Here is a 14,770-nt window from a genome sequence, read left to right as displayed (position 1 = left end):
ATCGTTCTACATCGTGGAGCTCCGCCCCATAGGGGAGCTCTGCTCCTAGTGGTTAAGGCGGAGCGAAACGCTCCCAAAATGTACTCCCTGCCGAGCCAAACACTTTCCACTTAAGAAAAGGTCAGCTCAGCAATGGCTGCGACCAATTCCCACAGTACTGTAACTTACTGTGAACCACAGTAAGTTACAATGTGCTGCGTCCTTGATCTAATCCGCTCACTCAGTCTAAAGGCAAAGCCAATGACTAATGACCAGATCATAGAATATGAGTCATACTTACTGTACCACAGATAGATGAACTCAACTCTATTGATATTCAGATTGGTCTAATAGTACTGTAATATCAATTACAACACTATATCCCTAATCCCTTTTGCCCAACACAGTCAACCTGGTGGGCAAATTATAATACATGACTCAACTGTGCCATTCAGCCAGGAGTCATGTCCTACAGTCCTTCTAATAAAAAGGGAAAAAACGGACCTGATGGAAACCCTGTCCATTAGTCCTGTGTTTTTCCGCCTTATTTCTAGCCTTCACTTCAGCAAAGCTGAGTACAGGCTGAAACAATTTAGAAGACATGTTCACTGCTTTCTCAGTGTAACTCACCACACTCAATCCATAGGCAGAGCCAATGATTCGTGGGCAGACGATATATTTTAGGCCAACTATCCTGCTTTCGCAGATGTATGATGCCTCAATATTCCTTCGACTTTAGTGACCGGTCTAATAGTCAAGTAACACTAGGTTACAGTACTATTTCCCAGCACAATGACACCCTGGTGGCAGTCTAAACATTCCCTGTTGTATTGACAATGTCAAACACAGGCTATGTTACACGTGTCTCTCACGTGTCTGTCAAAAAAGAGCGGACCTAATGGGAACCCGGCCCATTAGTCCTGCAACCTTTCTTAACTCAAGTTCTGTCCTCAACTACGCTGAGTACAGAACGAGCTAAAGAATTGGACGACATGTCCAATAGGTAGAATCGGATAAAAGGAGACGGTGACGACCACGACGCCGCTGCACAAATATCCTCTACCCCAATTCCTCTGAAAAGTGCCGTAGACGCCGCTACTCCACGAGTGGAGTGGGCTCTTACGCCATGAGGCATTGGTCGGCCCGCCGCCTCATAAGCCGTCTCAATGCCTTCGCAAAGCCAATGAGACAGCCGCTGTTTTGAAAGTGGTCTACCCAGTGCGTTAGCACCGTGACACACAAACAACTGAGGTGATGACCTAATCATCGCCGTGCGCTGCACGTAGCACGCTAAGGCGCGCACCGGGCACAGGCGATGAAGTCTCTCCTCTCTCCGCTCCTCATGAGGAGGGGGGGAGAAAGCCCATAGCTCAACAGTCTGTGACCTGTATGAGTTCTTAATAACCTTCGGCGTAAATGCCGGGTTAGGACGTAACACCGCTCTGCTCAAGTCGCCATTTATGGCAAGGCAGTCGGGTCTCGTCGAAAGAGCACACAAATCACTGACACGCTTGGCTGTAGTCAAGGCAAGCAACAGTGCCGTCTTCAGAGACAACATCTTGAGGGGAATTTGATTCAGTGGTTCGAACGGCGTCTCACAGAGCGCCTCGAGTACCAACGTTAAATCCCACTGTGGTAGCGTGGCTCTAGCCACTGGCCTAAGCCGCCGCGTCCCCAATAGAAACCGTTTCACTAAAGGATGACTGAACACAGTGTCTCTGCCAAACCCCTCATGACAAGCTGAAATCGCTGCCGCGAACACCTTAATGGTGGCGGGTGAGCGCTGCTTGTCAAACATGAACTGTAGGAAAGAGAGCACACTCTCAACCTGACAGCACACGGGGTCCACATTCTCTGTGACGCACCATTGTGAAAACACGTTCCATCTACTGGCATAAGTCCTGTATGTGGAACTGGCACGTGAGCCCTGTATGGTTCTGATTACCGAATCAGATAACCCACGGCGCTCTAACCTGTCCCTCTCAGGAGCCAGACCTTCAGTGGCTGGCCGATCAGAGGCCATTGCTCTATCATGCCTGCCGCCTGAGATATCGCGTCCTGTCGACGTGGAATTGGCCATGATGGCGCAATCAACATTTGAATCATCTCCGCGTACCACGGAGCCCCTGGGCGGTCGGGGGCTATCAATATGATTGACAGCCCTCCTGTTCTCACACGGGTTAGCAGTGGGAGAATGCAGGACAGCGGTGGAAATGCGTACAGGAGAACCTCTGGCCACTGGTGCGCAAAAGCGTCTATCCCTAGTGGCGGTTCGTCCTGGGCTCGTAGAGAAAACCATAGGGGACATTGCGCGTTCACACGTGATGCGAACAGGTCCACCTCGGCTCTCCCGAACCATTCCCATATTTGGAGAACAATCTCGGGGTGCAGTCGCCACTCGTCGTCTCGAGGACCCCCTCGAGACATGAGGTCTGCGCCGATATTCTGACAGCCTGGGATGTGTGCTGCTGTCAACGAGCGAAGGTGCTCGTGAGCCCACAGCCACAATTCCTCCGCCAATCGGTGGAGTGCAGGAGACCTGACTCCCCCTTGGCGATTTATGTAGGCTACTGTCGTTCTGTTGTCTGACCAGATCAGCACGTCACGCCCCCGTAGGGTGGACACGAAGTGGGTCAGAACCAGTAGAACCGTTTCCAATTCCAGGTCCAATTCCAGGAGGTTGATGTGACGTCCCGATTGGGACCACACACCCCCGACTGCCCGAGCCTGACATGTCCCTCCCCATCCAGTCAGACAAGCATCTGTGTACACTGGGATGTAGGATGACACTCTGTCTATTGTGACCCCTTGTGTCATTACGCACGGGTCTCTCCAATAGTTCAGATCCGCTCTGAGCGAGAGGGGAACTGTCACCAACCGACGACTGTGCCTCACTGGGTCCAGTCGTAGTTGAGCAAACCATCGCTGTGTTTTGCGCATGTGCAAAAGTCCCAGCGGAACCACGGAGTGGGCAGACGACATGAGACCCAAAAGTGTCATGACGGAATGCGCCGTCACCATGTGATTCGGATAAAACTTTCTCAGGGCTAGCAACAGGGCAGCCCGTCGAGGATCCGAAATTCGCGCCCTCATAGTCACAGTGTCTACCTGTAACCCCAGATAGACAATCTGCTGACTGGGCCAAGGCGCACTCTTTTTCCAATTCACCGCGAACCCCAGACGCGTGAAGTGAATCACTGTCTGTGTCGTGTGTGTAATCGCCAGCTCTGCTGACGGGGCCAAGACCAGCAGGTCGTCTAGGTAGGCTAATAGCCTTATCCCCTGACGGCGCAGCGGCTCCAATGCCGCCTCTACACATTTGGAAAACGTGCGAGGTGCCAGAGCGTACCCGAATGGCATTCTCGCATACTCGTACGCCACCCCTTGAAAGGCGAAACGCAGAAATTTCCTGTGACGCGGAAGTACCGGCACATGAAAATATGCGTCCTTTAGATCTATGCTCACACAAAAGCCTCTGTTGTGAATACATTCCAGTAGGCGTTTTGTCGTGAGCATTCGGAAGGGCCGTTTGGCTACGCTCTCGTTGAGAGTGCGTAAATCCAATATCGGCCTCATTCCCCCCGTCTTTTTTGGCATTAGGAAATAGGGCGAGTATAGCCCGCTGTTCCTTTGCTCCTGGGGAACTACTGTGACCGCCTCCTTCGCCAAAAGTTCCGTAATCTCTTTCACAAGAGCGGCTACTTTCTCTGGCGGCTTCAACACCGTCTCCACCACACCCGAGAACGGGGGTGGGGTTCGATGGAATTGAATGGCATAACCCTTCTCCAGCGTCCGGCTTAGCCAGGAGGAGAGGGTGCAGCTTCGCTGCCACTCCCAATAATGCTCTGAGAGCGGGAGAGCGCGAAGCTGTGGTACAGACAGTAGGAAGGACCTGTATTCCTCTATGGCCCAAGCCGCCCAAGTGGTGGGACAGCCCAAGGTGGGCCCCCTACGAAAGGGGGAGGGAACACTAGCGCGTTCTGTGAGAATCGGGGGGCCGACACTTCGGTTATACACGTAACCTTGTGGTTCCAGCCCTCCGTGAACTCAGCACGGGTCTGCGCTACACTAATTGAGGCGCCGGCCTGAATTAGTGCGCCGTCTCCCAAAAGCGATTGCTTCATCGGCCCACTAAGGGGCTGTGTATGCATGCTGCTATTAAAACCCCTATCTACTTCACTCCTCAGAGTGTGTAGTGATGGGTTTTTATGAGGTATAGCACGACGGCTCATTACGAGCGTCCGTCTTGCTTTCCTCTTGTCATTCCCACTCACAACGTTCCTCTGTGTGCGTTCAGCTCCGCTGCTGCACACAGAGTGGTGAGAGGAAGAGCGAGAGATAGAGAGAGAAGGAATCTGAGCGGTCTCTGTTTTGTTATGGAAAAGAGGTTCTCTTGTGACAAAGTCAAATGGAACACATTCTTTATTGAACACAGACACAATGACTCCTCCATCCCTTTGCAGGGGTGGGGGATGAACAGTGGGCGCCCTCACAAGAAGTGCAGCGCTCTCTCCCGTCCTCTCCCCCTCGTCCCGTCATGGCCGTCGTCTCTTCTGACTGCCTCTCGGCTGCCAGGGCGACGAAATGAACGGGGTCTCTCTCGCCGGTTTCACCGCCGCCTTCTCTGGTGCCGCCGAAGGGGCTGGGCCCGCTCTCGGCACTCCAGGTGCAGCTGCTCGACGGGCTCTCCGTCTGGCCGTAGACCCTGGTCTACTGGCGACGGTGTAGCGATGGGGATCTTTTGTAGCTGTCTTCGACCCTCCTGCCAAAGGCAGGTGTCTAGCCAGCTGCTTTCTCTCCTCCTCAAGCTTCCCAAAACGCGCCGTCGCATCTGTGACGGCGGCTCCAAAAAGGCCGCTGTCAGAGATGGGGGTGTTTAATAGGGCGGCTTTGTCGGTCTCCTTCATAGCTGTCAAAGACAACCAGAGGTGTCGTTCCAGGACCACCAAAGTGGCCTTGGATCTCCCCGCACATACAGCCGATGCCTGTGTGAGATGAAGAATGGCGCCGGAAATCTTCGACGCTTCCTCCATCTCCTCTCCCGACAGCCCCTCTCTACCCGTGGTGAGACGGGAGAGAGAGGCTGCTAAGAGGGCAATATTATTTGCTGCTGCTACAGCCTGTGTACTTAGAGCAAAGGCCTTCTCAGCCAGCTGCGCTGTGAGGCGGTCCTTGGTCGTAGGTAATGTGGGTCTCTTGGCAGACGGCCAAGAGCTTGAACCTGGCACGAGGTAAGCCGCTAGTGCTGCCTCGAGCCTAGGGATCTCTTGGAGTCGTTCTCCCTCTACCTTGGTGAATGGAATATACGCCTTCACCGGCGCTCTGGCCGTCAAAGGCGTTTCCCATGCACCCTCCACATATCTAGCGAGCGAGGGCATGGTCGGCGCCAAAAGTACCGTTGCCCGTCTTGGTCTGGAATAGGGGCCGCCCACCATCAAATCCACTTCCGGAACGGAGGGAATGGGGGGCAGTGCAATGTCCAGCCTGCTCGCAGCCCGCTCAATGAGCCCTGTAAAATCAGAGCGCAGAGAGGCCACAGCGAAGGAGGGGGCTGTTGAAAATTCAGAGCCCATCTCCTCCTCGCCTAAGGATGAGAAAATCCCCTCTCTCTCCCTAGGGAGGGGGGTCCTTTCAGCCTCGGTCGGTGGACTGGATTCTTTCGGAGAAAGACCCATACACTTCCCAACATCCTCATCCTCTTTAGAGGCGCCGTCATCAAGTGACGCCTCAGAATCTGAGGCTATCATTGATATAGCGTCCTCAAGAGGGAAATCCTCACTGAAAAACGCCCATCGCTGTTTCCTCTCCTTTAAAGAAAGGAGTGAACAGCTAGGGCATTCCGGAGGATCTGTGAGGCCGCCCCTAGCGTGCTCTGAACCTAAGCACACAAAACAAAGTTCGTGTGGGTCCAGAGCCGCCATAGTGGAGCAGCGACACTGAGCTCTTAAAAGAGCTTTTGGTGGAAAAAGTGTGCTCATATTCGGACGACGTCAACAACAGGATATTGACGACGGGCTCGTCCTGAGATTCTTCTCTTCTCTTCTAGGCTTCTTCAGTCCAGTCCTGTCGCTGAAGATAATGGGAGGCTGATTGAGGGGAAGCATCCCCTTATATAGGGACACCTGTACTCCTATTGGCTGCAGGTGTGTGCATAATTTTCTCTCAGGCTGTTCGCTGCCTAGGCAGCGGGGTAAACCACTAGGAGCAGAGCTCCCCTATGGGGCGGAGCTCCACGATGTAGAACTCCAGAGTGCAATAGAATTCGAGCCTGCTATGGCTAACGAGGCCTAGGTGTTATTGTTCATTTAAGGCCTCATGACAGGGTGCCGTGTATGTAACAAACATTCGAAATAGTTGCCTATACACCCACTCAATATGTGGCAGTCATAGAAAGGACACTTTGCGCTTTTGCAGAGCTAGGTGGTTGGCTCTTAAAAGAGCCTTTGGGGGTTGAGTAGTCAAGTTGCAGCCGCAGTAGGGATTTTACTTGGCTTTGACGGCCTTCTCAGTCTTCTTGGGGAGCAGCACTGCCTGGATGTTGGGCAGCACACCACCCTGGGCGATGGTCACGCCGCCAAGCAGTTTGTTCAGCTCCTCGTCTTTATGGACCGCCAGCTGTAGGTGACGGGGATGATACGAGTCTTCTTGTTGTCACGGGCAGCATTGCCGGCCAACTCCAGGATCTCAGCAGTCAGGTACTCGAGCACGGCGGCCAGGTATACTGGTGCGCCAGCGCCCACACGCTCGGCGTAGTTGCCTTTGCACAGCAGCCTGTGCACACGGCCCACGGGGAACTGGAGTCCGGCACGGGATGAACGTGTCTTTGCCTTGGCCCTGGCCTTGCCTCCGGTTTTGCCTCTTGCGCTCATATTGGTAGCTTCAGTATGTCACAGAAAGTCTGAATGAGCCACTGGGCGGCTCGAGAGCCTTACTTATACCTCGCCACAAGAGGCAGCGATTGGCCACCGGGCCGGTGTGGCCTTATCCAATTGGAGTGAGGGACAGACAGACAGTCAGCCCTAAGTCCGCCCGCCCGCCCGCCCGCAGGCAGCTGAGTGAGAAGGGCTAGGCCACTCTGTTTCCCTCCGACTTTGTTACTTTGTGACAAATCAAATCACTGAAATCATCCAAATGGGAAACGCATAGAGAGCTGCACTATTCGCTGGGATTTCCAATACGCTATAGTATTAGGATGCTTCTGATGATGATGATTAACACATCACAGGTTAGGAATGGCTGGTGAGGGTGCTGCTGTCCTCTCCAGTATGTATTCTTCTTATTATGAAGATCAATATGACATCTAACACATCTAACACATCACAACAATGGCCCATACACAAATGACTGGTGAGGGTGCTGCACTATTATTATATTATATGCCTCTCCCTATCTCTCTCTCCCGGCCGCACACACCCAGAGTGGGAAAATGTTGTGCGTAAAAGTAGCCTAGTGTGCGTCATTTCATTTCATTTCTTTTCAACGACAACTAGTACATGGAATGAAATGCTCTTTTATGGAAAGAGGTGGGTGGCTCTTAAAAGAGCCTTTTGTGGTAACAACATGTGTAGAGTAGAACACCGTTTGTAATAGCTTTACTTCTTCTTGGGGGCTGCCTTCTTGGCCTTGGCTGCCTTGGGCTTGGCGGCTTTGGGCTTCGCTGCCTTGGTAGCCTTCTTGGGGCTCTTGGCCGCCTTCTTGGCCGCTGCGGCGGGCTTCTTCACCTTCTTTGGGCTCTTGGCGGCCTTTTTGGGTGTAGCGGGCTTCTTGGCCTTCTTGGGGGACTTCTTTGCGGCGACGGCCTTCTTGGCTGCTACCTTCTTGGGCTTCTTCGCCGCGGCGGGCTTCTTGGCGGCCACCTTCTTTGCTTTGGGGGCTGTGGCTTTCTTGGCGGGCTTCTTTGCCTCGACGGCTTTCTTGTTAAGCTTGAAGGAGCCGGAGGCACCGGTGCCCTTGGTCTGGACCAGGGTGCCCTTGGTGACGAGGCTCTTGACGGCGATCTTGACACGGGAGTTTTTCTTCTCCACGTCGTAGCCGCCTGCCGCCAGACTCTTCTTGAGCGTGGCCAGGGACACGCCGCTCCTCTCCTTGGAGGCGGACACCGCCTTGACGATGAGCTCACCTACGCTGGGTCCCGCTTTCTTGGGCTTGGCTGCTGCCTTCTTCTTGGGTGCCTTAGCCGGCGCGGCGGCGGCGGGTGCTGGTGCGACTTCTGCCATGTCTCTCGCTTGGTCCGGTAAACACACACACTTACTGAACACTACGGTAGTCTGTGAGGAGTAGTTTGCTGTAGACGCTGCTCTGCGCTATTGAAGCTCCACACCGTGCAGGGGGCTGGCCTTAAACGCGACATGAGAACCATGTAGAATCAAGCCACCCAGCTCGGCTTCTCCGGGCTGGCCAAATGCTCTTTCACTTGTGTTTTCTGGTCGCCAATATCGGTCCAAAAGTCACCGACGGAGCCGTGTTTTTGGTCCAAAAGCGAACGGCCCAGTGAGCAGACTTGTCTACGTTCAGAATAAAGTCATGTGGGCTGCAGAAGCCCCGTGCATGTTGTTGCAACTCGCTCAAAACCTCAACGTTCGACTGCCGGCTGGACTGTGCGCACTGGTTTTCCTGCGCTATTTGTCTCCTAAATGGCCTAAAAGTGCATCCGATTGCGAGCACCATTGATTGTGTAGTGAGCCGAGATGTCTGGCAAGGCAATCAAATGGTTTGGCGTCCCTTGATGTGGTCCTGGGTGTTTTAAAGGAGAGCTCTTTTGAGGGCCTTAAAACACATGCACTTGTGAGGCCTGGCTGAGACTAGTGTTGTACTCCAAGTTTCAAGTTGTATTCGTCATGTGTCCAGGACGCACACTATATATATATATACATTATCCAACGACATGCTTACTTGTACTGTGTGTGTGTGTGTTTCCTTGGTCTTTTTTTTCTTCTGATAGGTAGTCTCTCTCTCTCTCTCTCTGACTCCGCAGCGTGACTCGTGCCGGTCTTTGTGTCTGTGGGTCTTGGTGTCTGTTTGACCGGCCGGCGCTATGGAGGCTGGCGCCCCATGTGCTTGGTGGCCCTGATATAGGCCTAGGGAGTGTCTCTCTCTCTCTCTCTCTAGCTAGTGAGTGAGTGGAACAAGGGCTGTCTGCACTTGTTTTTTCTCCTCCCTGTTGTATAGTCATTGGAGCACTAGTGGAATCCCACATTCCTATTCTTCCTCCACTGGATAGGGCCTCTTTTCAGGTCAGCATCATTAGGGCCATTTCTTCTATTGACTTATTCCACAATAACACCTTTCACCTGGAATTGATGTCACCCCTGTTTGACATGTCCTGCAGACAAAGACACTGAAAAAGGCGCCAACCCCCCCCCCCACTCTAAATGATATAATGTCAGTTGAACGCAGCCTACCTACACATTCATTTGCTCCTGATGGATTTGCTTTTTCACTGACAGGGTGGGTGGCTCTTAAAAGAGCCTTTGGGTTAGTACAGCACTCCAAATGGGCTGTTTACTTGGAGCTGGTGTACTTGGTCACGGCCTTGGTGCCCTCGGACACTGCGTGCTTGGCCAGCTCGCCGGGGAGCAGCAGGCGCACGGCGGTCTGGATCTCCCTGGAGGTGATGGTGGAACGCTTGTTGTAGTGGGCCAGGCGAGAGGACTCTCCGGCGATACGCTCGAAGATGTCGTTCACGAACGAGTTCATGATTCCCATGGCCTTGGAGGAGATGCCGGTGTCGAGGTGAACCTGCTTCAGCACTTTGTACACGTAAATGGCGTAGCTCTCCTTCCTCGACTTTCGGCGCTTCTTGCCGCCTTTCCCTGCGGTCTTGGTGACGGCTTTCTTGGAGCCCTTCTTGGGCGCGGACTTTGCTGGCTCGGGCATGATGCTGATGTCTCGTTGCTTCTCAGAAACGAATGAGGGGGTGGAGGGCGCTTTCCCGTCTTATGAAGAGGAAGCTAAGCAAATTTAGCGGCCGTGGACACGCCCCTGCCATTTGCCCAGTGGAGCTGAGCGCGCGTCAGAGCCTTCCACTCAGAGGCTTGCTTCCCTAACAAAGACCTGCGCGCCCTACCTCCCCCTACGCCATAGCGTCTATGCTCTGTCACTGGTGGGGAATTGTGTGTTTCAAAAAGGGAGCCGTCAGACATCCCATTCTTCTCCAGCCACGTCTACCGACTCACGGTGGCTTTATGTTGGGTGCCTCTAAATCCCACACTTTGTACATTGACATTTTAGTCATTTAGCAGACGCTCTTATCCAGAGCGACATACATTTTTTTTCCTGGCCTGGCCCCCCGTGGGAATCGAACCCGCAACCCTGGCGTTGCAAACACCATGCTCTACCAACTGAGCTACACTGAACATACACTCCTGTCATTAACACTCCCTGTCCACTCAGTGGCTCATGGTTTCTTACTAAATAGGGGACCTCTACAATCTTCCTACGACTATGGAATTGGCCTTTTTCAAGCGGATGTGGGTGGCTCTTAAAAGAGCCTTTGGGTTCAAGTCGGCATGTTGACGTTCCGAAAACAGGGCGTTTAACCGCCGAAACCGTACAGGGTGCGTCCCTGGCGTTTCAGAGCGTACACCACATCCATGGCGGTAACGGTCTTCCTCTTGGCGTGCTCGGTGTAGGTGACGGCGTCACGGATCACGTTCTCCAGGAACACCTTCAGAACACCGCGGGTCTCCTCGTAGATCAGCCCGGAGCTACGCTTCACGCCGCCACGGCGAGCCAGACGGCGGATAGCGGGCTTGGTGATTCCCTGGATGTTATCGCGGAGAACCTTGCGGTGACGCTTGGCACCTCCTTTTCCGAGTCCCTTGCCGCCTTTGCCTCTTCCAGACATCGTGTATATGTGTTCGCTAGTGGAGTTCAAGTGAATGAATGACGTACGCCGGGGTGCGCGGTGCGCTTATTATCTGCATTTGGTGGACCTGATTGAAGCCAGTGGCACAGAAAGCGCGCGCTTTTGCCTGGCCTCTGTTGCAAAGGGGAGGGTGCTCGTTCTAGGGCACGAGGGAGGAGCCGAGAACAAATGAAAGCAACTAACATGATATAACAAAGGCAAACTGTGACAACTGAGGGATCAACTAGTACTCTGTGTCCGACTCCTCACATTGTTGTTGTTGTTGTTGCACCTGATTCAACTCATTGAGGACAAGGTGATAAGTAGTTGAATCAGCTGTGAATCAGCTGTGAGTAGGATTCAACCCACTGCAGTTGCCCCTCACACGTTGAACCCCCCTCCTAATAGAGATAGGCCTAAAGAACTCAAATAGAGGTCCCAAGTAGAAAGGACAAACAAAGGTGACTCTTCCACACACATAATCGCAACAATTAACACACAAAACCTTCATGCCATAATTGAGACACCGTCAAATCCAAAGGGGGAAGATATAGGCAACGGGGAAACAAATACACATGGAACGCCATAAAGCCAAAGGGGCCCATCATGTTTTTTTGTTGTTGACATTTTAGTCATTTAGCAGACACTCTTATCCAGAGCAACTTACAGTAGTCAATGCATACATTTCATAAATATTTTTTTGGTGCTGGCCCCCCGTGGGAATCAAACCCACAACCCATGGCATTGCAAACACCATGCTCTACCAACTGAGCCACAGGGAAGACAGTACATGTCACCTCATCAGTCATTTTGCTATTGAAGGCCATGTAATGTAACATCACTCTTCTTTTTTCTTCCCTAGACACGATCCAGCCTGACAGTCAGGGAGCCAAGAGGACCCGAGGTGCCGATGGGAAGGGTGGTGATACCTCTGTAAGGTGAAACGCAGTAAAACATTCCTCAGACACCCACCCAATGAAGGGATAGTGTTCCTATGCGTACAGAGGTGATAGGGATGTGCAAATATTGTATTGTACTTTTCTTCACAAACCAATAACAATGCGTCTTATTATGGAATTACTGCTATGATGGGGATCACTTATAGGCCAGATAGCACTATGCCCGCCAGATGGCCTCAGATGTTGCATCAAATGACCGCCACAGGAGGGCCCATCTCAACAGGTCATTTCAAAAGGGAGACATTTTGGATTTCAATTTATTTCACCTTTCTTTAACCAGGTAGGCAAGTTGAGAACAAGTTGTCATTTACAACTGCGACCTGGCCAAGATAAAGCAAAGCAGTTTGACACATATAACAACACAGAGTTACACATGGAGTAAAACAAACACAGTAGAAAAATAACTCTATATACAATGTGAGCAAATGAGGTGAGATAAGGGAGGTAAAGGCAATAAATAGGCCATGGTGGCCAAATAAAACACTGGAATGGTAGATTTGACACTACATGAAATACTGGGGTGCAAAGGAGCAAAATAAACAAATCAATACAGTAGGGGAAGAGGTAGTTGTTTGGCCCATTTAGAAATGGCCTATGTACAACTGCAGTGATCTGTGAGCTGCTCAGACAATATGAGCAATCACTGCAGTTTAATAACATCTCAAATGTGACTAGCTTTCATCTTACAACTTATTGGGCCCATAATTGTCTCTTACTTGTACTTACTGGCTGCCAGGCCTCGGTTTAGTACATCAAGGAACACAGGTTCCCTTTTAGGAGAAGGACTGACAAGCTTTCAACTAGGTGGGATACAGCTACTGTCATGAAGTCACTTTGTCATCGCAGGTTAGGAGAAATAGGTTAAGGTTAGGTAAAGGGTTAGGCTTACCCACTTACAAGTCACCACACAGAGAGCAGACTTGAAGCACAACTGCACTGTCTGGAAGAGCGCACCGGATTCAATTGGAATCCCTCAAACAGCACACTAACTACATTCCGCTTTATGATGTCACAGTCAGCCCCTCGGAACACTGGTCCTCAACATTCTCAAACACCTTGGATACCGAAGGCAAACATTCTCTAATCACTCACAATCACAAATCAACTAGGGAGAAGGCTGCCAGGAATTGGACGCTGAAAAGCTAACCTCCTTCACAGAGCAACATCATAGGACTGGGAGTGAACAATACTCTGTCCGCGTACCTGGTTGGGGCCTGGTGTTCAACAGCAGGTTAGACTCTGTCACTTGTTCCCTTCAACTGCTTGCTTACATTCCCCTATTATCAACAGCTGTGTTCCTCTATAGGCTAGAGTGCAGATACTTCACATGTAGAGTACAACGACAAATAACACAGGGCCTGTTACCACACCCTATAGGCTATGAGTTTCACTTGGACCACAATGACATTGGTGGTAATTAGCCTGCAGCATAATTGACAGCTCCCCAACGGGGACATAAAGTGGACATACTATCTAATCTAATCACCCATCCAATCCAAATCTATTTGCCACATACACCTGTTTAGCAGATGTTATTCCGGGTGTTGGGAAATGCTAGTGTTACTAGCTCCAACAGCACAGTCATGTCTAACAAGTAAGATCTAACCATGTCCCAACATTCCACACAAATCTAACAAAAGGAATGGCAGACCGGCATAGACCTACATACATGAGAATAGAATAGTGTATATCCATATGACATGAGCCATGCAAACTAGCTCCACATGATGAAAGTGACTGGTGTTCCATTATTCAAGTGCCCAGTGAGTTCAAACACAAACACACACCTCAGTGGAACCCACATTGCAAGACAGGAAGGAAGACATGCAGAAGGACTAATGAAGAGGACATGAAGAACACCAGAATCATGTCCAATTAAGGGAAGAAAACCGCCCAGAACAGGGTTCAGCCGAGATGCAATGTTGATTGACACCCTATGCTTCATTTAGGAGCTCAAAGGAATAGGTCAACTCATATAGATAGGGAGGCATTTCACCGCCACCTGCTTGACCAGAAGTCATGTTGCCAACACTTGCCTTCAATTCATTAATGCCTATAAGGAATACGTCTGCTCATCATTCAAGCCACATAGGGAGGGATTTTCGCGCCATCTGCTGGATCAAAAGTGCTACTCACAATGGCCACACAGCGCATTCATCCCTTAACCTGATGCAATTTGCACAAGTATGTGGTCCAAAAAAAATATTATAATAATAACTACAACAGATCATCAAATAGGCAGAGGTTCCAAAACTCCAAACACATGTTCATGTAGAGTACCTCAAATGATACAGTTACTTTTTCACCAAACCTATTCTGGAAATCATCTTCACCTTTCAATACATGCTCTTCTAAAGTCATTGCTTTCCACAATGCTATGCTCACATGACTTAGGAGAACATGTTATATTTAATTTCTTCCAATCTATGTCACTATAACTTCATTTGACTGCTCTTAAATCATATTCACGTAACCGTTTTGTTCACCTGCACATTTTCTGCTGGTTTGTCTCCTGCAGATTTGGAACACTACGTCATGTGAATGTATGTTTCTCAAGTATCAAATGAGGGTAAGTTACATTGTACTACTTTATTCAAAACGGATTGCTACTTTTCTCTCTTTATCTGTAGGCAGCTCCAAAAAAGGTCGACATGCCTATACAACTTTTTCTCGAGGACGACATCTTACACCAATGACCAGGGAAAAAAGTGTTGGGAAAAAACCTGGCCGGAATCAAGTGGATGATTCTGTGACCAATTACAGGAGGGGGGGGGGGGGGGTCTGTTGGATGAGGGGGTGTACTGAACTGTGCTTTTAGCATGTCACAAATCTCTCCAACGGGAAATAGGCCTTGGCAATGGCCAGAGGCGCTGGCCATTGCCAAGGCTGCTACCTTCTTGGGCTTCTTCGCCGCGGCGGGCTTCTTGGCGGCCACCTTCTTTGCTTTGGGGGATGCGGCTTTCTTGGCGGGCTTCTTTGCCTCGAC

General features: G+C 51.0%; 4 protein-coding genes and 1 pseudogene across 4 annotated transcripts; all 5 read right to left on the bottom strand.

Annotated features, from left to right (window-relative positions):
• Positions 1-1,548: 1,548 nt before the first annotated feature.
• On the bottom strand, positions 1,549-4,518 carry LOC115184553 (uncharacterized). The gene is made up of 3 exons (XM_029745409.1): positions 4,473-4,518; positions 4,254-4,284; positions 1,549-3,928 (listed from the first exon to the last, which is right to left on the bottom strand). Exons 1-3 carry the CDS (start codon positions 4,516-4,518, stop codon positions 1,948-1,950), a joined length of 2,058 nt encoding a protein of 685 aa, XP_029601269.1. The 3' UTR covers positions 1,549-1,947.
• Positions 4,519-6,401: 1,883 nt separating this feature from the next.
• On the bottom strand, positions 6,402-6,869 carry LOC115184548 (histone H2A-like; annotated as a pseudogene).
• Positions 6,870-7,503: 634 nt separating this feature from the next.
• Positions 7,504-8,321, bottom strand: LOC115184549 (histone H1-like). The gene has a single exon (XM_029745399.1). The coding sequence runs from the start codon at positions 8,193-8,195 to the stop codon at positions 7,572-7,574; it is 624 nt and encodes a 207-aa protein (XP_029601259.1). The 5' UTR covers positions 8,196-8,321; the 3' UTR covers positions 7,504-7,571.
• Positions 8,322-9,473: 1,152 nt separating this feature from the next.
• Positions 9,474-9,911, bottom strand: LOC115184550 (histone H2B-like). The gene has a single exon (XM_029745400.1). The coding sequence runs from the start codon at positions 9,853-9,855 to the stop codon at positions 9,481-9,483; it is 375 nt and encodes a 124-aa protein (XP_029601260.1). The 5' UTR covers positions 9,856-9,911; the 3' UTR covers positions 9,474-9,480.
• Positions 9,912-10,481: 570 nt separating this feature from the next.
• On the bottom strand, positions 10,482-10,861 carry LOC115184551 (histone H4-like). Its single transcript, XM_029745402.1, has one exon. The coding sequence runs from the start codon at positions 10,823-10,825 to the stop codon at positions 10,514-10,516; it is 312 nt and encodes a 103-aa protein (XP_029601262.1). The 5' UTR covers positions 10,826-10,861; the 3' UTR covers positions 10,482-10,513.
• Between the last annotated feature and the right edge of the window lie 3,909 nt (positions 10,862-14,770).

The sequence above is a fragment of the Salmo trutta genome, unplaced genomic scaffold, assembly GCF_901001165.1.
Source record: "Salmo trutta unplaced genomic scaffold, fSalTru1.1, whole genome shotgun sequence".
NCBI classification, from domain to species: domain Eukaryota; kingdom Metazoa; phylum Chordata; class Actinopteri; order Salmoniformes; family Salmonidae; genus Salmo; species Salmo trutta.
Note: the sequence above shows the minus strand (reverse complement) of the source record. Positions and strands in the feature narration are given on the sequence as shown.